Source organism: Eupeodes corollae, chromosome 2 (genome assembly GCF_945859685.1).
Source record: "Eupeodes corollae chromosome 2, idEupCoro1.1, whole genome shotgun sequence".
Taxonomy (NCBI): Eukaryota; Metazoa; Arthropoda; class Insecta; order Diptera; family Syrphidae; genus Eupeodes; species Eupeodes corollae.
Window position 1 is genome coordinate 106,316,852 of NC_079148.1, and position 26,238 is coordinate 106,343,089.

General features: G+C 29.8%; 1 protein-coding gene across 2 annotated transcripts in view; it reads right to left on the reverse strand.

Moving 5' to 3' along the window:
- Positions 1 to 4,329: 4,329 nt before the first annotated feature.
- LOC129945909 (cilia- and flagella-associated protein 298-like) overlaps positions 4,330 to 26,238 on the reverse strand; it is a 100,648-nt gene continuing 78,739 nt past the window's right edge. For both annotated transcript variants that reach the window (XM_056055877.1, XM_056055876.1), the window contains one exon: positions 4,330 to 15,435. In XM_056055877.1, coding sequence (XP_055911852.1) covers positions 15,322 to 15,435 — 114 coding nt within the window. In that variant the 3' untranslated portion in view covers positions 4,330 to 15,321. The remainder of the gene's footprint in view (positions 15,436 to 26,238) is intronic.

Below are 26,238 nucleotides of genomic sequence, written 5' to 3' on the forward strand. Positions count from 1 at the left end.
GAGCAAAAGTGTTGTGAAGTACCTCGGTATCTGGTTAGATCAGTATTTATATTTCGACAGACATATAAATACTGCTCTGACCAGGGCCAGAGGAGCCTTCGCTCTGATGAAACGCTTGTTTTTTAGCAGTCGGCTTGACCCCAGAGTGAAGGTAATTTGCTACATGGCCCTCATACGGCCAATGATCGTTTATGGTTGTCCTGTGTGGTTCAACGTTGCCCCTTCCCAGATGGAGAAGTTTCGGGTGTTCGAGCGGCAGTGTTTACGACGCTGTACCGGCTTATTTCGAACAGCCGAGTCTTCTTATGTGCATTACTATTCTAACGAGGTCCTATACAACGGGGACCTCTATCCGAACGACGAGTATTTTGAAAGTGCACGCTTGAGCGGCTTCATTCCACCAGAGGCATTCCTCTTTTTAGACAAATGCGGTCTGATACAGGATAGATTGGCAGTTCCGTTAATCTACCACGTCAGACGAAGAACCGTGGATAGGCGACTCCTGTACAATCGGGACGTCAGGGCACAAGGTGGAGCAGAGCTCCCTTGGTTCAGTAGGGCTGTGTCCGAGCGGGACCGAACTGATAGGGTGAAGCAGGAGAACCAGTTTTGGTGGCTTCAATCGGCACTTGATAGTGGGTAGTCGGAATGGGGTTTAAGCCTTGGCCGGCTTACATACTTGTTTTATAGTTTTAGGGTTTAGTTTTAAGTAGAATAAACATGGTGGCACAAAAAAAATAAAAAAAAAACAAAAAAAAATTTTAAAAAAATTTAAAAAAAAGTAGAAAAAATCAAAAAAAATACATGGAATATAAAAAAAAACAAAAAAAAATAAAAAAAACATACACAAAAAGACAGTAAAATATAAAAACAAAAAACGTTAGATTTGCTGCTGTGGTTGTTCTAGTTTTAAGTAGTTTATAGGTAGAATAGGTAGTTTAAGTTAGCTTTAAATTTTATATTAAGGACCTTATTTTAAGTAGTTTTTAAGCAAAAATAAAAAGGATATTGATATTAGTTTTTTTTTAAATTTTCTAATTAATACCATAATAAATAAAATTGAATTGAAGTTAAAATAGATCTTAGGGCCGAAAGGCATTAGTAGTTAGTGTTATAGTTTAACTTAGAGTGTCCGTATGGGACCATTAAGTTAGTTGTAAGTTATGGATAATAAGGCTAGTTTTATGAATTTTTGTCTAGCTTTCAGATAGGTTAAGAATGAATCAATAAAAATGAATTAAAAAAAAAAAAAAAGTGCGTTAGACTGTCATGCAAGGGGTCTTGGGTTCAATCCCTGCCTGTGCCACCTTAATTTAAAAAAAATAATTTTCGCGGGTACTGCCTCTTGCGAGGAATTGACAATTTCTTCAAGAGTAATTCTTGTCATGAAAAAGTACTTTCTCAAACTAGCCGTTCGGATTCGGCATAAAATTGTAGGTCCCTTCTATTCCTGACAACAGTACTCGCACACAGGAATGGTTGCGAGTTGCAATTCACTAGGCCCTGGTTCACAACGGACTGTTGCTCCACCCAATTTATTTTATTTTATTTAAATGAGTGACATAAGGATTTTGGATTACTGTCAGAATCATAATTCACTTGAAGTTGTGTTAATTTTAAAGACTACAAAAATTAAAACAAAAATGCAATTTTCAGTTTATTTTTATATTAAATAAAACAATTATTATTATTTTTAATTTAAAGCTTTCACAACATGTTTTATTATGTTTAATTTATTTATTTTTTTAGTCCAGTTAGTATAGATATTTCTTTTCTTGTATTATTTTTTACATAACCTTATCCAGTTTTCTTGTAACATAACATTTTTCTTTGTGTATTTTTGTTAAATGTATTTATTTTGTTTTTTATTTGCAATGAAAAAGCTCAAAAGATTATTATTTTATGGGCGTATAGAGATTTTATTTCCGGTCTCATAATTTGTTTATTTTGTTGTTTGTTGTTTTTTTTGTTATTGTACAAATAAGAGTCAAAATGAATGTTCCATTCAAAGGATGGTTTGATTTTATTTTTTAACAATTTTGTTTTTCTATATTTTGTTCTTATTTACATTTATTGTTTTTATCATAAAACTTAAACAAACGTAAATAATGTCAACTGCAATATTTTTCGATTTTTTCAAATACTTTTACTTTTTTATTTAATCACTTTTATTTCTTGTTAAGCATAAAATTTATGTTTTTTACTTTTAATTTGAAAAAGAAAAAAATAAAATATTTATTTTTCTTCTCAAGATTACCTACACTATAGGTAACTTTGTGTGTTTCTTTTGCTGCTGTTGTGCTTTAATTTAATTTTATATTTTTCATCCACTTAGAACGTATTAAGCGTAGTTTTTAAAAATTAATTAAACTATTTTAAAATCATTAAAAATTATTAAAAAATATATTATTTATATATTTTTACATTATGAACTAATAACTTTTATTTCTTTTTTTAAATTAAATTTATTTCTAATTTTTAACTATAATAGAGTGTATTTATTTTATATTCTAGTGATTTTGTTTTATATTTCCAAAACGTCAAGTTTAATTCTAAGAGAATTGGTCTAAGTTGTACCGGTTTTTTGTTTTGTTTTATTATTTAAATATTTATTTAAATTTAAGTTTAAAATTGATTCGCTTTGCTTACATATTTTAATTTTTTTTAAATCGGTTTTAATCTAATTATACATTATTTTTTAAACTATAATTTGGATTGCAAGATATTTATAATATTTGTTTGTTTGTTTATTTTTAAGGAGATAGTTTCTTTTTTATTAATGTTTTAGTTGGTTTATTGATTTGAATTTTAATGTTTTTGTAATTGTTTAGTAATTTCTTTGTATATAATAAGTATGATTGTGAGTTGAATAATGTTTCTTTGAAACTTTTTTTTATAGATGAAGAATTCAAATCCTTTTGAATAAATAAGTTTACAGGATTTTTTTTGTATTTTTGTTAAATGTAAATTTTAAATATTATTTTTATATTTTGTTTTCAATAATCGATTAACAATTTGTAAATTGTTTAAAGCACTAAGTTTAATTTATTTGTGATAAAATTATAAAAACTATAAATTACAGGTCACTAAAATAATAAAGCGGCTGATTGAATTAAAATTTTATTTAGACATCTTATGAAAATTGAATATACATTTTGTGTTGCAACACTGACAAACTATTATTTTCTGATAGTATAAACAATTTATTGTCATATGTGTATTTGAGACATACTGTAATGAAGAAAATGTCAGTTTTGACGTTATGTCTTTTATTTACATCTTAACTAGAGTTCATTTTAAGACTAGATCTGTGAATCGTAGAATCTGAATAAGCGGCTTACTACACTTGAAAGTTTGAATTGAAGATTTGATAAGTTGCTCAGGTGAGTTTTTTTGCAACTGTCAAACTAACTACGGACCGAGCTAAATGCATAAGTTTGTTGGGTGAGGCCCTAATTCACACAGCACTCTAGCGCCACCTTTAGTAAGTAAACTGTCAAACTGATACATTTTTCAAACAAATAAATAATATTAACTGGTTAAGTGCTTTGCAAATATATTTGAGTATTTAAATGTTAAGAATGTCCTTAACAACTTCCCTATACTGCCAAACGAAAAGTTGAAATTCGACGCAATTTTGTTGGGACAATTTTCAGCTGTCAGTGAACACTGATGTGAAAATATCACTTCCAATCCGCAATCAAGGTTTTGTTCTCGCATGAAATGCGGTTAAGTTTACTAATTTGTATACATAATGCGTTTTGATGTCGTGAATTTTCACAACATTTCTTTTTTCCAGTAACGACAAGCTTTTACTTCAAGGAAATTGATATTTGTTTTTACATTTTGGGAGAAGTTGTTCTCCCAAAATGTGGTGAACTACACGACCATAAAATAGAATTAATTCTTGAAAGAGAAATATTATTGGAAAAGAGTGAAGGTGAAAGATGTTATTTCGTAAGTCCCCTTCTTTTTTTAAATCATCATTTATCTTAAGAATTAATTCTTTTTATCTATATAAAATATGCGTTTTGTCAGAAATGTAGACAGGTTTTCTAGAAAAACTTTTAGATTTGTCAATGACATATTTAAAAAGAGCCTATTGTGTCTGCCATTGATCCATTAGTAAAGACTTCTGAACGCCACAAAATGGTTGTTCCATTTCAAAATAGAGAGAAAAGTAGTTTTGGATCTGAATTCGGAACCAATCAGGAGCATTTTCAATATGACATACAAAATTCTCAGAGAACTAAGAATCAAAAGTTAACCAATAGAGACAATTCTCTCAAAAGAAAAGTTACATCCCCAACACTGTGGAGGAAAGCGGTGTCAGTGCCAACAATTTTCAAAACAGAAGAAAGATGTGACATTTAATATGTTTGTCAGTAAAAGGAAAGGAGCGGAAGATGACATTTCTTGACTTGTTTTAGTTCCGTTCCATTTTGTTATAAATGATTGTGATTTTCAAATATTTGTTACTTTCAAGGAAGTTGACAGACCATATGATTTTAATTTACAAAAACGACAGAAATTCAAATCGAATAAAAAGACTTTTTATATTATGTGAATAGACAGACAACCTTTTTATTGTGTGTGACATTGCGTTCTTTTAAGGCGACTTATTTTCATCATTTTTTATTTTTCACAATCAAGTGGAATCGGTTATCTCTAATATAGACGGTACAACAGTGTGATATATCTTTCCTGGGTGCCGGGCCATAGAGACATTCCATGAAACTGAAAGGCAGAATGGTAGAGTAAAGTCCATTCTACTACGTTTGGCGAATGTTGGCATAGCAGTTGCTTCGTGTAAACTATTGCTAGTGGTGGAAGAACATCACCACGTGTCAGGTCACAAAAAACATCTACCTGCTCTAGTTCAAAAACCCAAGAATTACTTCGGAGAATTCTTCCATAACGATCTAAATCATATTAACATAATCAGCCTCTCACGATTCATAAGGGACTAAAAATAATTTCATTGAGCTTAGAAGAAATTCTCAAGGTTCATGTGGTATCAAAATGGGCCATTAAACTAACCTAAGTGTGTCCTACTCCATCACGGACAGCCACTTTAACCTAACCTAACTTATTTCAATCCTTGTCTTCAAGTGAGTCTACTAATTTTATTCTTTTCTAAATTCTTCCACACAATGGGCCTTTTCTTTTGGCCTAAGTGTGTGGATTCTGAATCCGCAGCCACGTTAACCTAACCTTAATTCTTTCAACCGTGTAAACAGATAATTATTGATTGAAAGACACGAACATTGTCGTCAATTCTCAGCCCATTTTCTTCCAAAAAATTGACTATTATTTTGATAAAATCAACCAACCGTCGAAACGAACAATTTTCATTTGATAGAAAATTGGCATTGATTTGTCACTTAATTGGAATGCTCTTGGAAGTATTTTGACAGCTCGGCCATTATTGGAAGATCTTCCAACCGTGTATACTCTGCTTTAGAAGAAAAAATCTGAGCTACGATAAAGAACCATTTGATTCAATACAAGCAATTTATTCAAACGTGCGTTCATGCTTCAAACGCGCGCGGTTAAATGCTTCAAGTTGTGCACGAGGGATGTTCGATGATTAGAAAGATGATCCGATGACATGGCCTGTCAGAAAACTAAAATGCTATAAATTTGTTTGATACGTAAATATGTACATAAGTGCCTGATGAAATGCATCATCAACACAAGTACATGACAATTTGACATTTAGTATTGAGCCAATGAAACATGCAACAAAACTTCCTTGGCGATTGCTATTTTGACATTTTCAATACTTTTTTCCCTTGCTTTTGAATAAACAAAATCAAAGGAAAACTAACCCCATCTAGTGATGCAATTGAGCGTCATTAAAATGCACTTTTGTCGTTTTGACGACTGATTACATATTTGGCATTGTGCCCAAATTTTCTTCTGCAGTCAAGTACAATTTTAATGCTCGACAACCCGAAACGATAATAAATAATTTTTGTTCTAGTTTCACAAAAAAAAAAAATAACATCCACTCACTTTTATAGTGTATTTTTATTTTTATTCACATACCCTTTAGCCGCATTGTCTCCCCATCATTTGGATACAACAACAAAATGCTATATTTATTCTTCTTCCTTTTAAAAAAGGATATTTTTGTTGCCATGTTCTCTTGTTTGTGCTGTTTTGTGTGCATCCATCATTTCGTTTCCAATTCGTATGTGATGTACATTCTTGTTGATGTTGGCATAGCCAAATGGGTTACCAACATGGTTAAGTGGGTGGATATGAAAAAAAAAACAAAAATGAAATGAAAAAAAACACACTTTGAAATGTTTTCTGACATTTGACATGACCGCTTGTGTCAATAAAATAAAAATATAAAAAGGTGAAGACATAAAGGTTATCATAAAGAAAAAAAACAAAACTACAAAAAGGGCAGAGAATGCCAAAATGAGGGGTTTTTGGCAGGCAGAATTATAAAGGAACATGGATTGTATAGTATACAACATATGTAGTGACATTTTTTCAATTTTTTCAATTTCTGTTTGGAAATGGATTTAATTCTCCGAATTTTGTGTATTCATTGGATTCAAATATTTTTGTTTCAATTAAGTGGATACCACATGTATCGGACACAAATAAGGACTTTTTGTAGTTGGTTGGCTACGTAACTAAACTACTTGTCAAGTTAACTTTTGACTGCAGTTGAATTGAAAAAGATTCAAGAGTTTACATATTATCCAGCGGTTACATCATTTAATGCTAATTCTTAGAATTGCTATATTTATTTATTAACATTTGAGAATTAAATAGTTGAGTTGTTTGACATAAGCAGTCAAAATGACACAAAGCAAGTTATCGTTAAGTTAGGAACAAGTCACGAATTGTATAGAATTTTGACATTTCATTAAAATATAATGTGATGAGGTTAAATTTGAACGAATTTTGTATTCGTTGGTTTGTGGAAAGGGTTTGACACATATATGACTTAACAAATTTTAAAGACAAAAATAGCAAAGCAAAAATCAAACACATCAAATTTATTTAAGTGTCAAAATTCTCATTCGCAATGTGCACTCATGTCTTTAATATCTCAAGTTCTTAAATGTCTCTGTCATTGTGTGTAAAATAAATAACTTTCATGAAATACAACGACCGAAGAGGCACTTGCCGCACGTTGTTCAAAAATTTGGTGATCCATGAAAGTACAATAGATCTTACATACTATAGGCGTTTTTCTTTTCAAGTTCCGAGCAGAGAACTGAGCTGTCAAAAAAATATCTTTGTTCTTTTTTATCTCAGATACATCTAGGCTCGGTTTGTATTTCTTTTGGAGCTCTGAATAAAATGTACGAGCTGAAATGTAGTAAAAAGCTGAACGTAGGTGACTTCACGTTTGTTTTGTGTTTTATGAAAGAGACAGATGGCAAATTCTAAAACTATATTGACAGCTCAGATGTCCAGCTCTAACCAAACTCTGATACAAATCACTTTTTACTGAGCACGTTCAATCAACGTTAGGGACTTCAATCACAAAGTAATAAATGTCACAGATTAATATATTTCAGTTGAATGGAAAGTCATGTTTTTGACTTAACTAGACTTGACTAAGTTTTCAATCAAATTTGCAATAAAGTTGCCTTAGTTGGACGGTCAGTTTTTTGACAGCTGGACAATCAGATATTTGAAACTTGAAACACAGCAATAATTGCTGAGTACTGAATACCCTGGAACAAGCTAAGCACAGAAATTTAGGATTTTGTTACGTTACGTATTTCAATGGGCACGTTCAACTAAACTTCATTAACTTTTAACTATTGCGTTACAGAACTTTTGACATTTCAAAATTGAACATGGCACTGTTAAAGCAAACTCTACCTTTGTAAATTTAGTTTGTTTAACAGATTTGACAGATTATTCGAAGAAACGAAAGCAACTGTCAAAAATCTATGTCATGAAATGGGACTTCACTTTGGATCTATCTTCAATGTCATCTACATCTTTCTTCAATGTCATTTACATAACTTTGAGGAGCATTTGCAATTTTTTCAAGCTGGTCATTTATAAACGAACCAAATGGATCGTCAAGCCAATTTGACAGCCTTTGTTAAGTTAGTAGGGTTCATAATAACTCAGTTTTTGATCCGATCAACTTCAATCATAAATGGCTCGCATCTAGAAACTTAAAATGTGGCCAAGTGGCTTAGGCTGACTCAAAGGTTTCAAAACTCATTATTTTTTATTTTATTTTTTTTTGATTTGAATTATTTTGTATTTTATCAATAAAATGTTTAAATATAATTTTAATAATTTTAGGCTCGCTAATGATAGCTTTCAATTCAATTTGAATTTTCAGATTTTTCCGCGTGGGTTTAAAAAACTACATAAGAACATTAATTATTAATAATTTGCCAAAAAAAGCAAACTAAGAACGTTAGTTCTAATTTTGTAAAATATGTGAGATAAAAATGTAGAAATATTATAACACCCACATTGGCTTGCTTTTAAAAACTAAAAAATTACGTACAAATCTAATTGATATAGAAAAAGCTTTTTTTTAATTAAATTTCCTAAAGAAACCGATCAAAATTATATACAAATTGATCTAATTGATAGCAAAATAATTATTTTAGATAATTTATGCAAAAGTGTATTTTAATTAATTTATTTATTGCATGATTTGAAAATAGATACATTATCTACATTTAAGGTGAGTTGTTTTTTCTTTTTGTTATATGCTATATGTTTATGTAAATATTTTTTATAATTTATATATAATTAAATAGATATTTTTTTTGTTAAGAGCCAATGAGTTAGAATATTTTATTCGATCACATTTTTTTTAATTATATTCTTTTTTATATAAAATTTTATTAATAAATAGTGTAATTTGTATAATTATAGAGTGATGATATTCGATTTTTTTGTTTTTCTAATAAGGGAAAAGGAGAAACAATAATTTTACACGATTAAAAGGAAAATATAAAAAGTGCAGGCTTATACATAAATGCACACAGTACATATAACTATGTATACTTAATACTTTCTTTTTATATTTAAACAGTTTGGCAGAAAATTCATCCAAAGAGATATGATTTTTTTTTGTATTATTATTTTAATTTTATACAAACTATAGTCGGCAGTAATTATGTTTTTTTGTATTGTAATATTGTAATAACAGTTATGTTGATTTTCAAAAAAATATTGAAAATAATAAAAATAAATATTTGGCAATCCTACATGAAGTACAATATTGAGACTATTTAATATTTGCAAGATTATAAATCACAGGTAACTAAGAACAAAATAAAAATGTTTAATCGATACTAGAAATAATTTGTCTTCGTTTTCCTCAGGAGGCGGGCAAATCTATAGGAAAGAAAATTTAAGACTTAGAAATTAAAAGTTCAACAAAATAAGAAAAGTGTTTTAAATTAATATACGTTTTTGTTATCTTCTCTTGAATAATTCTAACTTTGCAACGAAATTCTAAAAGACATTATCATACTTTCACAATTTTTTAAGTAGTTCGTATAAAGTGCATTAAATAATTATAACCATTAAAAACTTTTTTCTGCTAAAACCATTTTTAAAATTAACACCAATTCTAAATCTTTACAATTTTCTTGCTTACCTCTTTTTGAACCTTGCTGCTTTAATTTTAAGGATAGAACAAAACTAATTTGAAAAAAAAAAGTTTCTGCTATGTAAATCTTTCGCTGAGAACCTCAATCACTTTGAAAACGATTGTGATAAATTCTGAAAATCTATGTGAATTTAAAGGAATCTTTTAAGAATAATTCTCTGAACTAAATGATTTTCTCGTCCATCTGAGTACACTAAGAGGCCGATTATAACTATCAGTAAAATCCGTCAGTAATTTTTTTTAGTTTTTAAATATGTTAAAGCTTTATTTCTAGCAAAATATTGATGCAATAAGATGAATCCTATATTCAAGTACTTGTTTCAAAAAACAATGCATTTAAGGGTTTGTTTAATTTCTTTAATGATCGAATTTCATTCTACTGAACAGCTGACAGCCAAAACCCATACAAAATTCCATTTCGTTTTACTGTTGGTGTTCCAATTTTTTACCCTTCCGATCACATCATTAAAAATGTTACTGATAGAAACTTCAAAGTGACATTTAATTTAATGACGTAAATTTACTGACTGCTATAAACGCTCATCAGTAAAACATTTCAGATTCCTCCTGTTTAAAATCTTACTGATAGCTATAACAGGCCTCTAAACGTAGGAAGTTGTTGAATATTAAAGAACTGTTTCAGTTTCCTTCATTGAAAAATAAAATCACAATCGCTAGATCAGCTTTTTTGTAATTTTTAATTGGTAGAGTTCTAACATAACTTGGAATAGAAGCCCTCATACATTTTTCTTTCAATCATTCAACACTTGTATTTTGCTTCAGTTCTGGAGGTTTTCACTCTCATAATAAGTCTAGTACTAGTTATAATGTTTAAATCTCAACTTTTTTGGAACGACATGAGTGGCAATAATGGAAAGGAAGTTCTTTTATATTCAGAATCGAAACGGTATGGTTTGGAGGTTATATTTCAGAAAAAAAACTTGTGTATTACTTACAGTCTTAATTAAACACTAACTTTTTTGTGACAGTTCTTCACAATCTCCATTTCTCCAGTAGAACACGTCAACAAGAGGTGCATCAAAAATATCTCAGTTTTATCAAACTTTCAAGGAAATTCGTTCAAAAAAACTGAAACCTTCCTGACCAAAATTTATCGCACTTTTGATAGTTTTGAAAAAGAAATTTTTGCAGAAATGAAGCACCGTAAATGAGGGTTACTTCATAAATCAAAAATATTCATCGATCTAAGCTCCTCAACATCTCACACACTAGAGTAAGAAGAATCTCGGATTTGGTGGCGCACGCTCATATCCGCTTCGTTACCGCTGCTCAGTTTGTCGCTTTCCAACCTTTCAATCACCTTTTCCAAACTAACCCATAAAAAAGGTCCAAATTGCTCTTCTGTTTTTTGTGATATTGAGCTTGATTTTGTACAAAAAATAGACAATAAGAGACATACTTGATTTAACCAAATTTTGTATTGACGTCTTTGAACGCAATCTACAAGTTGACTACGTATTAACAGACTTCAGTAATTCATTTGACAAACTCAGCCATACCGTGCTTTTAAGAAACTTGGACTATATGACAAGGTACTTATCGTCATAGATATTACAGAGTTGCTTTTGAAAAAATAATCGGTTAAGGAAATTATAACTCAACTCTGGTGTGCCACAGGGAAGCCATCTTGGTTCAATGTTATTCATTTTATGTATAAATGACCCTCCTTTTATTTTGCAGAATTCAATGATATACGCTGATGACGTAAATATATTATATAATACAATAACGTCCTTCTGAAAAAAGGAAACAGCACCAAATATAGAGGAATTAGTCTACTTAACATCGCTTACAAAATCTTCTCTGCCGTCAACAACCTGATAGGTCCTTATCAGTGTGGTTTTAGACCAGAAAATTCCACAGTCGATCAAATATTCACAGATAATGGAAAAAACCCAACAACATCAAATTGACACCCACCATCTTTTCATCGATTTCAAGGCCGAATATGAAAGCATCTACAGGGACGAGCTGTATAGACCCATGCCTAGTTTTGGCATCATTGCCAAACTCGTGCATTTGTGGACAATTCACGCTGCTCCATAAAAGTTGAAAACAACTTAACAGAACCTTTCGATGTCAAACAAGGTTTTAGATAAGGTGATGCGCTGTCATGCGATTTTTTAACATCGTACTTGAAAGAATAGTGCAGAGCTCACACGTCAACAGTAGAGCCACTATCTTTTAAAAGTGTTTCCAATTACTAGCATATGCTGATGAAATTGACATAATCGGAAGAACTCAGCGTGATGTCGATGTGGGTTTTGTGAGTATCCAGGCAGAGGCAGCAAAAATGGGTTTAACTGTTAATGAGGCCAAAACAAAGTACATGCTGTCACCAAGAAAGGAACTACAAGACCGACGTCTCAGTCAAAATGTCATCAACGATAGACGTAACTGTAATTTAGTTAAGGACTTCGTCTACTTAGGCTCCGCTATAAACGCAGAAAAAAACACCAGCGCTGAGATCAAACAAAAAACAACTCTTGCTAACCGCTATTTCTTTGGGCTAAGAAAACAATTGAGTGGCGAAGTCCTCTCTCGAAGGACCAAAGTGTTGGTTTATAAGACCCTCATCATCCCCGTCCTTCTTTATGGTGCAGAAGTATGGACTATGACAAAAGTGGATCAAAGCAACTTGGGTCGTTTCGAGAGAAAAGTTCTTCGGAGCGCGAACCTGGAGCCATCTAGCTGGGGACCGACATAGATGGAGAAGTTTATTGGGTGAGGCCCTAATTCATACAGGACTGTAGCGCCATCTTAAGTAAGTAAGTAACATCCTTAACTAACTGTGAACTTCTTCAAGACGACCTATGGAAATTTTACAATAATAACCGTTTATTATTTAACCATGACAAGAGTAAAAAGACATTTTTACACGCAAACATAACTCTATGGACCATCAAATTCTTCTAAATTTGACGAAATTGTATTGGCTGACATTTAAAATCACATTATAAGAAAAGTTTATACATGTTTATGTCGAGAATTCAAAGATTGTGATGTTATTAAAACACTTTGTGTCTCATTTGTTTGATCTTTCTTTGAATATGGGTGCATTATATATAAACTTGAGGGTGTCGAAAAAAGATTTCTAAGGTTCACCTCAAGTTTGTTTCCATGGTCCAATATATAAATGCTCAAACTTTACTATTAGAGATTAAAACTTTGACCATTCACAGAGAGTATTTGCAATTAGTATATGTTCTTGGAATCTAAAACAGGTTAATATCATCCCCATTAGTCTTAGGTAGAAATGGCGATCTCAAGGCAATCTAGCCTGAGATCCAATTAGCGCTGTAGTGCGCCGTTTTGATACCCCATTAGTCTTAAACTTCTTTAATTTTATTGTTGGCCGTGTTAATTTAAGAAATAGTGTTCCAATTCGAAAGATTTTTAGTCGATGTAACTATGGTCCTTGTAGTCCAATTAACCAAGTAATATAAAATTGCAATAATAAACATTTTCTCATTAATTCAGTTAATGAAATTTTAAAATCTGATAATTTTTTGTAATTATGGTAAAAGATGTTATTTGTGATCATGAGCAATCTATTGTTTTTCAATTTTTTTGATTAAAATAAGATATTAATTATTAATAGTAAGTGGCCAATAGCTATTATTAAAATCGATTAGGACAAATGTTTGAATCAATATTTGACAGTGTTTCCTTTTGATTAGAAATTAATATTATATACTGATCGATCGGAAGTCACAGACAGAATTCTTTTTAAGAAAAAAAGTGTCATAGCTCATTTATTTTTCTTTTTTATTTTCCGGGCGGAAATTCATTTTCCCAAACAGCTGATTGTCATAAGTCAATTTTGAAGTTTTAAACAAAAAAGGATCATAATTACCTTCTAAAATTTGGAGGCAAAAAGCTTCTTCAACGTCTATTATGCTATTTATGCTATTATGCAGAAAGATGAAACCAATTTTCGAGTTTCTTGAAATTCAATCATTTGTTGAATCAGCTGTTCTGCCAGATACCTATATATACCCCAAAAATTTTTGGATACCTTTGGAGTCCTTTTTTGACATCTCAGCTGTTTTTGATCAGCTGTTTTTTTACACGTAAAACACTAACAATAAGGTATCCGGATAACCTATATGTCTGCGTTCAATACAGTCATTGTTTCACTGATTTGTGTTCCAATTTCACACAATTTCAATGACAGATTTCTGTCAATACAAATTTGTCGGTGGATTTCAATCAGGAATTTTCTTTTTTCAATGTCAGAAATTTCTAATGATAGCTATAAACGACCTGTCAAAAAATTTCAATGTTTGTTTTCAATGATGAAAGCCAATGATAGCGTTGGTATTTAACGTCCTCTAATAAATAAAGGTTCCTGAAAACATATAAAATTCCTCCTTTTTGACATATATGTGCACATACAGTTTTGTTTAGGACTTACATATATAATCACTCCCAACTCTTCTCAGTTTCCCAAGATTTTTAAATATATGAAATGAAAATCACGAATGGCAATCTTCCTTTTATAACCCTATAAATGAATTTTGTTAAATGTCTTTCCCAAACTTTAACTACCTTGACAACTTGTAACTAAAAGCAGTCGATTTTAAACGACATTTTGTAGGCTTAAAGTTCCTGTGATGCAATTTGAGAATCAAGATTCAATAACAATCGTTAACTTCTAAGACAACCTCTTTCAATTGATATGGCAGCCCTGTTACTTGAATACTTTTCCCTTTAGTCAATGGTTAAAATACTCTTTTTGATGATCTATTGATTTATTTTTGTTAAAGTTTTTTTTTTTTCGTTTTATTATTGAAAATGTCTTTTTAAGTGCTGCTCTTTAAAAGCTTTACTAACTCACTTAAAAAGTAGGGAAGAAAAAAAAAAAAACAAGTAACAAAAGAATTTGCTGATGGATGCCTTTGCAATTTTATTTTTCGTACTCTTATATCGATTAAAAGTGGGTAGTTTAAAAAAAACGAAACGAAACAAAACAATAAGATTTTCAAAAATGTGTACTTATAGAAAATTGGCGAAAGAATGTGTTGTTGTGAGCTTGATATTGAAAAAATATCCTTCAATGGATTTTGTGCCAAACTGTGTTTAAAATAAATATTTTTTATTATTTTATATTTTAATTTTATTCACAATGCTCATGTGGCAATAATAAAATTATTTAAAGCTTTAATTTTCTTTTTTTTGTTTGTTAAATTTATTATCGAAATAATTTTTTAAATTATACAAGTACATTATATATTTATATTTTCTTTATTATTTGAATATACAGTTTTATTTTGTACCGATTTTCAAGTAGCAATTAGATATTAAAAGTACTTTATTGAATTTATATGTAGAGCTAGCTACATTTTATTTATTGCATTGCTTTTTGTTTGTTTATAAAACTATAAGTTTTTAAACATATTTTGAATAATGCGACCGTTTTTGTATTTTTGTTTGTTAGTATTTTTGTTTTTGTTTTGGTTTGTATGAATTTAATTCGAAAAAAATCTACGCAATATGCAAATGATATAGTTTATATTTTTTTTGGATTTTTCTTGTCATATTTGTTTTTTTATGTGAAGAGTGAAAAAGTTATTTATTCATAATATTCTATTTAATTGTGGACATTTATAAATATCCTTAACTGTCTAAAATTTTGTGTGTTTTGTATTTAATTTTTTTTGTTTTATTGTTTACTTTCCAAAACGAAATTTAAGATTTTCCAAACCATGTACTTGGCGTTTTAAACTGCCGCTGTCGGCCCAGGGGGAGTTGAAATACTGGTCGTCATCGTCTTGCTCAAGTTTCTGTAAAAGAAACAAAAAGAATATTAATTATCAAGACCAACAACAACACACAGTAAAAATAAAAATTTAAAAAAATAAAAAATAAAAGAATATTATGAACAACGGCAATTAAAATTGTTATTCTTTTTTTCTGTTCATTTCAGTGCATAGCTTTGGTAAAAGGGTTTTATGTGATTCGTTAGGAGAACAATGGATCCTTTTAAATTTATATGACAAAAAAATAATAATAAAGCCGCAACAGAGGCGAAGACAAATCCTTAGCGCAACAAGTTGGATTGGAAATAGAAATACAATAAGGATGTAAAGCTGCAGAAGGGTTCTTCATATACATAAGTCTACCATATATGTATATAGGCAGAGGCACGGATTGTGCAGGATGAGTATAGGATGTTGAGACTGAGAGTACTACTCTATGGGCGATGATATGGTTAGGTACCTTACGCAGAAAAAAACAAGGACCAAAGGAACGCGATGCAAATGAATCTACAACAATTCATATTCTTTATGTGAGTTAAATACCACTTTGTTCACCCGAGGTATTATATAGGTTTATATGATGAGGAAAAATTGCTTTCTTTGTATAGACAAAGATAACAATGCCATAACGGGGGTAAGAGAATGGAATAAGAGTCCTAACACAAAGCGACAAAAAAAGTCCACCATCATAAAAAGTGATATGTGGAATTGGAGCTGATCTCAAAAGGATGCAGATTAAAGCCAATGAGAGTGGAGCTTATCTGAATGCTATTTCATTTGTGCAGATTTAAAACTTGGTATTTTTTTTGTTTTAACTTATAAATGAAATCATGTGACCAATTATCCCTATCCGGAGTTTGATTGTTGATACTGTATTGATTCTAGGCTATAATTGGAAGACATTAAGACAAAATTTAGAGGAATCATTTTGGTGTTTTTTGGTTTCGAAGTTTCGTGTATATTTATATTTATGAAAAAGATAAAAAAACAAAACTAGTTTTTCATTATTTTGTAAGTTTTGTTCAACTACTCGTTCCAAGAATTATGTTTCCATTCCCAGGCGGATATTTTTTTATTAATTATATATTTCAAAGGAAACAACATGATTGACATATTAATTTAACTTTTGTATGAGTTTTTTCTGTTTTGCATTTGAATTGTTTTTCTTACATTTTTGTGTGTAAGCTGAAAAAAGGGTTAAAAAAATAAATTTCAAAAGATGCTGGGATGCGACCCACACTGATAACTTAACATCCCGTCTGTCGATTAGTCTTGCTTAAAATGTTTGTAGGTTTTAGTTTTTTGTTAAAAAAGTTGTCAGTTTAACCATTCTAAAAAAATAAAATTACCAACAATATTTTGCATATGCTGAAATTAGTCAAAAACCAATGTTTACTAATTTTAATAGCATTTGCGTACTTTTTTTGTAGATTTTATTTTTTTATGAAAAAACTGTTTTTTGGATTTTAATAAAAAATTACCGAATGTCGAAAATAATATTTCTGTGAGATAAAATTAGTTCGAAGCCAATAGTTTTAAGTTTTGAAAGATGTTTGAGTCAAAAGTAAATTATTACCAAGTTTTAGTATTGTTTTGTTAGGTTTTTATTTTTTGTAAACAAACTGTCAATTTAATGTCTTGAAAAAATTTACCAGATGTTATTTTTCGCTGTGTTCGAGGTGACAATTATTATTTTTTCAGTTTTTTTGATGTAAAAAAAACATCAGTTGCATTTTTTCCAAAAATATACTTGTTTGGCATCACGTTACAATATATAATATGAAATTTAATTAAAGTCGCTATCGTTATTGGTATCAATTAACTTGGGTTAACCAAAATTTACACCTTTTCTTAAATTGGTATGTTAAAAAACCACCCACTCATATTTTTCAAGAGTCCTTTCTGCATTTTTAGCTATGGACGAGGAAAAAAAACTTCCCGAACGCAGGGACGTACGAACGGCAAATCGGATTGATCACAATAACTTCCTACGGGAAGTTAAAAGAGGATAAGATGCGATCTACACTGATAACTTCCCATTAATGCCCGTCTGTCAATATTTCTCTAACTGAAACTAAATATTGAAAATAATGTTTTGTGTAAGATACAAATATTTGAAGTCAATTTCTTTCTTTGTTCTTCTAATACTTGAGTCGAACACCATTTCATCTATTTTTTTTTTGTTTTTACGTGTTTTGGAGTAAAAAGTTGTCTATTAAATTTTTCTAAAAAATTAACTAGAAGTTAGCAATAATATTTTGCATATGATAAAATAAGTTTGGCTTCAAAATCGGTTTTGTTTCCCAGAATTTAGTCGAAAACTAATTTTAAACCAATTTTTGAACGTTTTTATTTCTTATATAAAAAAAATACAAATTGAATTTTTCTAAAAAAATTATTTTACTCTAAAAATTTAGAACAGAATTAAATCATGTTGAAGTCACTATCTTTAATTTTTGTAAGAATATTTAAATTTTACAAACTTTAAGTAGTGTTTTTTTTAGGTGTTTGTATTGTAAAAGAAAGTTATTTCAATTTATAAACAAAAAAAATAGTATTCCAAATAGACGGACGTACAAACGTTCAAACGTACTTACACACGCACACAAACACATCTCTCTAAAAATCTTAGAGATAGATTAGAAATGTCAAAATTTCCAATTCGACAATCGGGCCGAATAAAATAAACTAAAATAATTTCCTATAAGAATTAAAAACTAAGGATCATCGCTTCTAGAGTAAGGTTTAAAAGGCTTTTATTTTGGGCTATAACCATTCCTAAAAAAAAAAAATTTTAAATGTTTGAAAACAGGTTAAAATTTCAAAAAGTAACGAACTTTTACCCTTGGAAAAATGTGTGTCTGGTGTTTGAAATATTTTGTATATATCTGGTCTGTAACTCTAAAAAGAAGAAGTACCTCTAATGCAGCAGTCTTTTATGAATTATATCATTATAAAACCATTTCTCGAATACAACTTAAATATTGTATTCATCGAAATTATATAAAGACTGCTATTTCAAAATTTGCAATCATTCTTTCCTAATCATTTGAATGCTATAAATTAATTCCACTCATTTAAGACTTTATTTATTAATTTGTAATTTTTGCAGTTCCACAAAATACAAGCTACAGGAAAAATGAATGCAATGCTAAATAAATGAAAATAATGGAATTTTCGAATTAAAGTCATAAATGATTGCATTCATAAAAGATTGCTTTCTCTTAAAAATCTACTCATCAGCTACCCTATTTTTGTTTTTTTAAGAAAACTACCATACATTGATCAGTTCAATATTTAAATGTCAGTTACATTGGTTTTTGGTTTTTATAATCTTTAAAATAATCGTGGTCAGAATTCAAAATGCTCATTTTGGGAATAATTTGCTAACCCCATAGCCAAAATGACAAAAATAATATTGAATATATCACTATCTGCTTAGTTAAACTTTCTTTAAAAAAAACTATCATTTAATTAAACGATTTGACTAGCGTTCACCTAAGGAAGTCTGTTAAATTGAAACCAACAATCACCACACGCTAACAATAAATACAAAAAAAAAGACAAAATTGAAACACTGTTTAACGAATGTAAATGCCAAGTAAGCCGACAAGAATTAAAATGAAACAAATGTAAGGGTAGTTGGTATTATCGTTATTACAACTTACCCCCAAATGGAGCGAACTCAACTTAAATGCCAACAATTATGTTTGTCAAATAAGCTTACATGAATAAACTTTGAACTTTTGATTCTGTGAAAAGAAATAAAGTTTTCTTTGTTGATATTTTGATGGATTTTGAGAGATTTTTTGAAATGAAAATAGGTAAACTGTAGTTTAAAATTGTGAAACAATTAGTTCAATGAAGTTTTTCAAAATATTCATTAAATTAGGGTTCAAAAAAGCAAAGGATGAACCAAAACCAAATGGGGTAAATATTGCGGAAGAGTTCAAAAAAATTTATTTCTGCAATGGGTTTTGAGCGATTTAATTTTGATTGAAATAAATCAGAAGTTTGACCATCATTCAAATTTGTAGCTTTTTAAATTTGTGTCTTAGTCATTTGTGTCTTAGGCATGCCAGTACCACAAACAGTTTTTTTTCACGGGTACCTACTGCCTTTTGTGAGGAAATCTTCCAAGAGTAATAATTGTTGTCATGAAAAATGCTTTTTAAAGCTAGCCCTTCGGATACTTTACAATAAAAAGTACCTACAAGAAATACTACTAAATTGTGTTAAATTTTTGAAAACTCCGGCAGATATCAGCCGATTTTCTTAAATCACAAAGGCACTATACAAAATATGTTATTTGAACATTTGTAAGGGTGTCAGGGCACAGAACATTTTGTGTCTAAATGGAAAAAAAAATAATTGTATGATTCGTATCTAGAAGATACTATATAAAAGTTAACGTTACAGCTTAAAAAGCAACAAATTGAAATTTAGACGAATCTTACTGGCTACAATAGCATACATAGGTATATAAATTGGAAAAATACATAACGTTTAGACTGTATTTCAAGGTTTATTCAAATAATCAGGTGGTAAAACTCTCAATTTAACTTATTGAATAACTTAATGCAACCTTTTTTAAGATATAGCTGTACTATGTTTGTATGGAATGTTTTGTTTCGTCTTAACTGAGTGCTCTAATTAATCAAAAAAAAATTAAAAAAATATTTTAAAATCACTTATAGTAGTTAATGGTTTATTTGTGCTCTGTTAACTCTAAATTTTGTACGATCACTTGACTCAATTGTAGAAGAGTAAACATGCAAAGATATCAAAGAATATTTGCAATCTCTCACAATAATATCTGAGTGTTTCGAAATCTCAAATATTGTTCTGGAAATGTTTTCGGGTGATATAATAATAGTTCTTAATTTAATTTTGGAATCCATTTTGTATAATTTCTAGTTCCAGAAATTGATAAAGTTATAAGCTTTTTATTTATTTTCATGCTAAGAATATCCATAGAATACATAACCAAGAAATAGTTCGATAACAAAAACTCAAGCGAGTAACGAATTCTTCACTGTAGAGAGCTTTTTGCAAGTGGTTTCTTAATTACAAAATTGGTCTGGTTTTCACTTTTAAAATTAACAGAGCAGAAAAATGAAATTCTCACATAGTATTCAAATAATTTTAGTTTTTGTTTTCTAAATTCCGAATTAAAATGTGCGCGATAGAAAATAACTCGAAAATGGAATCTAAAAAATTATGTATCGAGAAAATTTAAAAAACGACAATTTTTTTATAAACAAGAACATTAAAAAAAAATAAACTAGTTAATTACTTTTCGAAAAGCTCAACAAAAAATAGTCTAGACAAACATCAAAGCGGTCGATGTGGTAAAATATATTTCATTATTTTATATACTGAATTTTATTTTATGTTTTTTGGATGTTTCTTTTTTTATTTGCACTAAATTTAAAAAAAGAAACTATTAAAGTATTGTGTCAGAAAAATTAGCTGTATTCTTTAATTGTAGGCATTTTAAAATTGGTATTTGATAAATTTAGTTACTTTAATGCTTATAGAAATATAAATTTGTATTTTATATTATGTTTGAATATTAACTAAATTAAGGTTTTTTTCTGTTAAAATCTAAAAGCGAATAATTCTGCTATTTAAAATCAATATTTTCTAAATCAATCATATTTTTCTGGTTGAAATTTGTATTTTTTTTGTTTGATATATTAAGTTCTAACGGGCTTATAAAGTAAAGTAAAGTAAAGTATATTGTCGTTTAGAGAATCCTACCGCCTTACTTACAAAGACTTTCTTTCATAAAACTTTCTTCTTCGAGAAATCATAGGAAGACTCTTATATTAATTCACCAAATGGATCAAATAAAAAGTACAAAATGCAAAAATAATGGTTTTTAACGGTCTAGTTTAAGTTTTAGATTTTATTTATGTATTATATTTTTAAGAATTTTTAAAGTTAGTTATTAACGAACTATAATGAATAAATGTTGAATCGACTGAACTGGGGTCTCGTCAAACATAGCCTATAGCAGCAATATTTTTTGTTGTTGTGGAGCGACTGATACGATTTCGATTCATCATTTTGCTTTACAATTTTCTAACTCTCGTACTGTGTTTAAACGTAAATATGTTAAGGATAATAATAACCCCTTGAGTGCATTTACATTATAAAAAAAATCATATCACTAACTTATCACAAAAGATCAAATCTTCGTTCAAGTCTCAATTCTTTGCAAGCCGAGAAGGTTCTTCACGTTGCAGAAGTTTTGTTCCAAGACTTACCTAATCACACTAGTACTAGAGACTTTGTCTTTATCTTGAAGATGTTCTCCAAAACTGTGCTGATGCTGAAGAAGAATTAAAAAACCTAGAACTTATTTCAAAATAAGGTTGTCATGGCTCTAATTAAACAGCTTAACAACAAAAGTTTTTAGATAACGATCACGATGCAGACGACTCGAATATATGCAAAGTTCTCTAGTTCCATTGAGATTGTAGTCACATGTTAGAGACAAAAAAAGATTTTTTTGGAAAACAGACACCGTCATCCACTCGGTTTTTACGCCCAATCCGCATTCGATTTCTACATGAAACTGCTGATATCACTAAGGATGAAGTAAAGTACGTTGAAGAACAAGCACAAGAATTACTGATACGAAAATAGTTATTATAGAAACAACCACTTTCGTTTGACACACATTGTTTCCAATAAAGGTTGACGCAAAAGTTTGTAATGCGGCAAACTCGTACATCCTTTGCAATGAGATTCTACATATGTATCTGGGAAAACATCAAAATTTTTAATGATTTTGAAGATACCAATGTGAAGAATCATCAGTCGTTGATATTTGGATTGTCAATTCTCCATTCTAGAATCCGTTTATTTGAAATGGTACTTAATCTATCATACAAACTTCCTCTTAAAAAATGGTAAACCCAAACTACAGAAGAAAAGAACGGGGTTAATGAACGAAAAAAAAAAGAATCCAAAAGTAATACAAGGAAAGGACAGAAGTAATAATAGATATGCCAAAAGCTGGCTTTTGGAATTCAAACTCGGGCAACACGTCTCGAAGGCTCTTCGCTGAGCTGGATTTAGCCACTGAAATCACATTATCATATAAATAAAGAATTTATAATGAAGCTAAAGGTTATTCTAGAAGCGATCTCATCCGGCCGCAGAATTAATGCTATGAAGTTTGAAGAATTTTGCAAGAAAACTGCAAGAATGTACGTACTTAAACATTACGGTTGGCATCCAATGACGCCCACTCTTCATAAACTACTTTTGCACAACTCCACTATAACAAAATATGCCATCCTCCCTATTGGCCATTTCTTGGCCTTGATTCAATGCAATCAAGATGCTTTGAATAGGTTCCTTCTCACATCAGATACTTTTATAAGTCTTAAACGTAAACGAAAATGCAGAAAAAAAAAGCCCTACTTAAGTGTAAAGGTAGACCTTATAAAACCCGAAAAACTATATTGCGAAGAAGAAACATTAAGAATGCACAGTTTAAATGAATCAGACTAAGCCAAAAAATATATTTCTATGTTAACGTTATTTTGTTTTCACGTTATACCCTGTATTTTTTTTTACTGAAATACACATCAACTGTACTCATTTATACATTTTCATTAATTACTTGCAAAACAAATCATCTCTTTAGGTTTGAAAACTTTGACTGCAAAATGTTCACCATCTTCTTTTGAGTTTTAAAATTTTGAATAAGTTAATTTTAGGCATGTTCTTTTTTTTAAAGTAGTGGCGTTGTTAATAGTTGTGAAATATCAAAACATGACAGCCTCAAGAGTGATAGCTATCTAAATAGCAAGCTCTTTAAATGAAACCCCTTTATAGTATTTTTAAAAGGTGTATAATTTGGCTTTATATTCAATTTTAAGTAGATTGGCAGTCAAAGACATTCCAAGGCCCATAACGTGATGTTTAAACTTCTAAACTATATTTAACGTTTTCAAGATCAAGTATTTTTTTAAAATGTTTAACTCAAAACAGCAAAAATAAAAAAAAATATTTCTATGGAAATATAACATTGTTGCATTTCCTCGCATCAGAGTTCGGAATCAATAATTTTGTTTGTATAATCATACGAGTATATGTAGTGCTCTGTGTTTCTGTTAAAATTCAAATTTATTTACGAGATTACATCTTTCAAGTGACAAAAATATAAACCATTGAGCTTAAGAGATTTATTTTTATGTACAGAAAAGATATATTTGTACTTGAAACAAAACAAAAAGAAAGAATAAATCTTATGCATCCTTGGTCCTACTACATATAACATTGAAATTGAATGTTCAAAAATAAAATAAAAACAACTAAATTATTACAACAAAAGGAGGTACATTGCTTCCATGATGCATATTATATTCTCTACTTTATATAAGAACAAAAGCAAACAGTCCCCTTTTGCATGTTTTTATTCATCTTGTCTCAGAATATAAAAATATAAATTTCCCTTAACGATGTTTCAAAAACAACAACAAAAGGTTACATACAAAATAAATACAATAACAACAATGGAAAAGGATATACGAGTGTTGCACTTAATTGGGACAAACAAGCACCGAGAGGAACCATATACTCGTCCTCGTATAGAATCCTTACCTAACGTGTACACGTCAGTAGCGGTGGCGGCGGTTGGTGCTGCCAAGCCATGCCGATGCGGTGTGGTAAAAAGAAAAACTTACATTTGACGACAAGTATATCTCCACAGCAAATGGATATCACTTACTTATTCACTTAAGCCTTCCAACGCTCCTGATATGTACATAAATACATAAATTCATATGTGCATGTGCGGGGAGGGGAGGGGCGTTAAGGGTATATGATGATGATAACAAAGTCAAAGAAGAGGAACTTGAAAGGATCAAAAGCATGGCGAAAGAGTCCTAGATAGATTTACACTTAGAACACACAACATACACCACCTTGCTACAATTGTGCACTTCAGGACGAAAAATAAAATAAAAGAAAAAGAAAAAGAAAAGAGGATATGATATGGTCCCAAGGTTTCCACTACCACACCACGACCACGACTACCATCTCTATATAGTACCACCCCCACCACTACATTGATTGATTTAAAATGAATCCTCTTTTCAAAGCTTAAATGGGTGGCAAAAAATCATTGACAATTTAATTTGTTTTACATTTTTCTTTATTTTTTGTAATTAATTCGGTCCCACCAGGGCATCTAGCAGCAGCCCTCAAAGTGCAACAACAGCAGCTGGGGAGCTGCTGCAAATGAAATTATATGCACGGTCAAGTGGAATTTAATAGGCTTTGAAAAACGGCCAGTTATAGGAAAAGGATGATGCGATTCTTAGTAAAACGCTTTCGATTTCTGAAAATAGTTTAAGGCAAATTGGAATTCTTCTTAATTTAGTTTAATATTCAAGCAATCAGGACGAGAGAGAGAAGCAGATTGTGGTTATATAGTGGACTTCTTGTTTTTGTTATCCTGATTTAATTTGAGTAGGTACAGATTACCTAGAGAAATAAAAAAGGGTGATAAGACTTAATTAATAAATATAATTTCCTCATCCATCTAGATGCATAGTAGTATACATATATAGATGATCTGTAGTGATGCGTTTTTTTCTTTATAATTTTTCAATCTTAAAGAAAATTACCACCAAGAAGAATGATTAAAAAGAAAGAAAATTGTTAATTAACCGAGAAGAGAGAATTAGAGGAGATTACTAGTTAGAAATGTGAAGAGGTCGATAATTAAAGCTGAAAAAAGCGTAAATAAATTAGACATGGGATATTTTGTTTAAGGGCGAGCAAATTTAATTTTGTTGTTATAAAAACGGATATTGATGACCGTAACGTGCTTGTGTTCTTTAAGTAAAGGGTGTTTTTTGCCGAGTAGTTTTCAAGAAGAAATAAAACGCATATAATTTAATGTTCTGGTCAAGAATTTAGGATTGTTATAAATATTAAGGATTGCCCTTTTTTAACTTCCCATAGGAAGTTATTGGAATGAGTCCGATTTGTCAAATTGAAAATTTGACGTTTCAAGGTCTCTAGAGTCGAAATAAAAGATTTTTAGAAAGATATCTGTGCATGCGTATGTACGCCCGTACGTGCGAACGTTCATTGAAGACTTTAAATAAATTTTGTTATACAGGTAATAAGTCAGAAAGATGCAGAAAGGGCCCTTAAAAAAAATTTCGTAAGCCGTTTCTTTACCATTGCAGTTTACAAAAAAGGTGAAGAGACTTGAATTCAATTTTATATAATAAACTGTAGCGTGATACTAAACAAGTATATTTTTTGAAAAAAATCCAATTAACGTTTTTTTTTTATAAATCGAAAAAACTGAAACAAAATTTGTCACCTCAGAAATTTTACGAATACAATATGATTTTATATCCAAAACAATTTTGTGCAACGAAGAATAATGTTTTTGACATCTGATGCAATTTTGAGAAAAATCGAATTGGATGTTTTTTTATAAAAAATAAAAATCTTAAAAAAAAATAACTCAAAGTTGGTAAAAATTGAATATGGATTCAAATATCTTTTCAAAAACTTGTAATTAAGGCTTATTTTATCTTATAAGAAATATTGTTTTCAACATTTGATAAAATTTGGAAAAAAATCGAATTAACAGTTTTTTTTACAAAAAATAAATTTCTAAAAAAAACAATACTAAAACTTGGTAAAAATTTACTTTCGACTCAAATAGCTTTTCAAAAATTAAAAATTTTGGCTTTTAACTTATTTTATTTCGCAGAAAATATTTTTTTCGATATTCAGTAATTTTTATATAAAAATCCAACAGTCCGTTTTTTTCATAAAAAA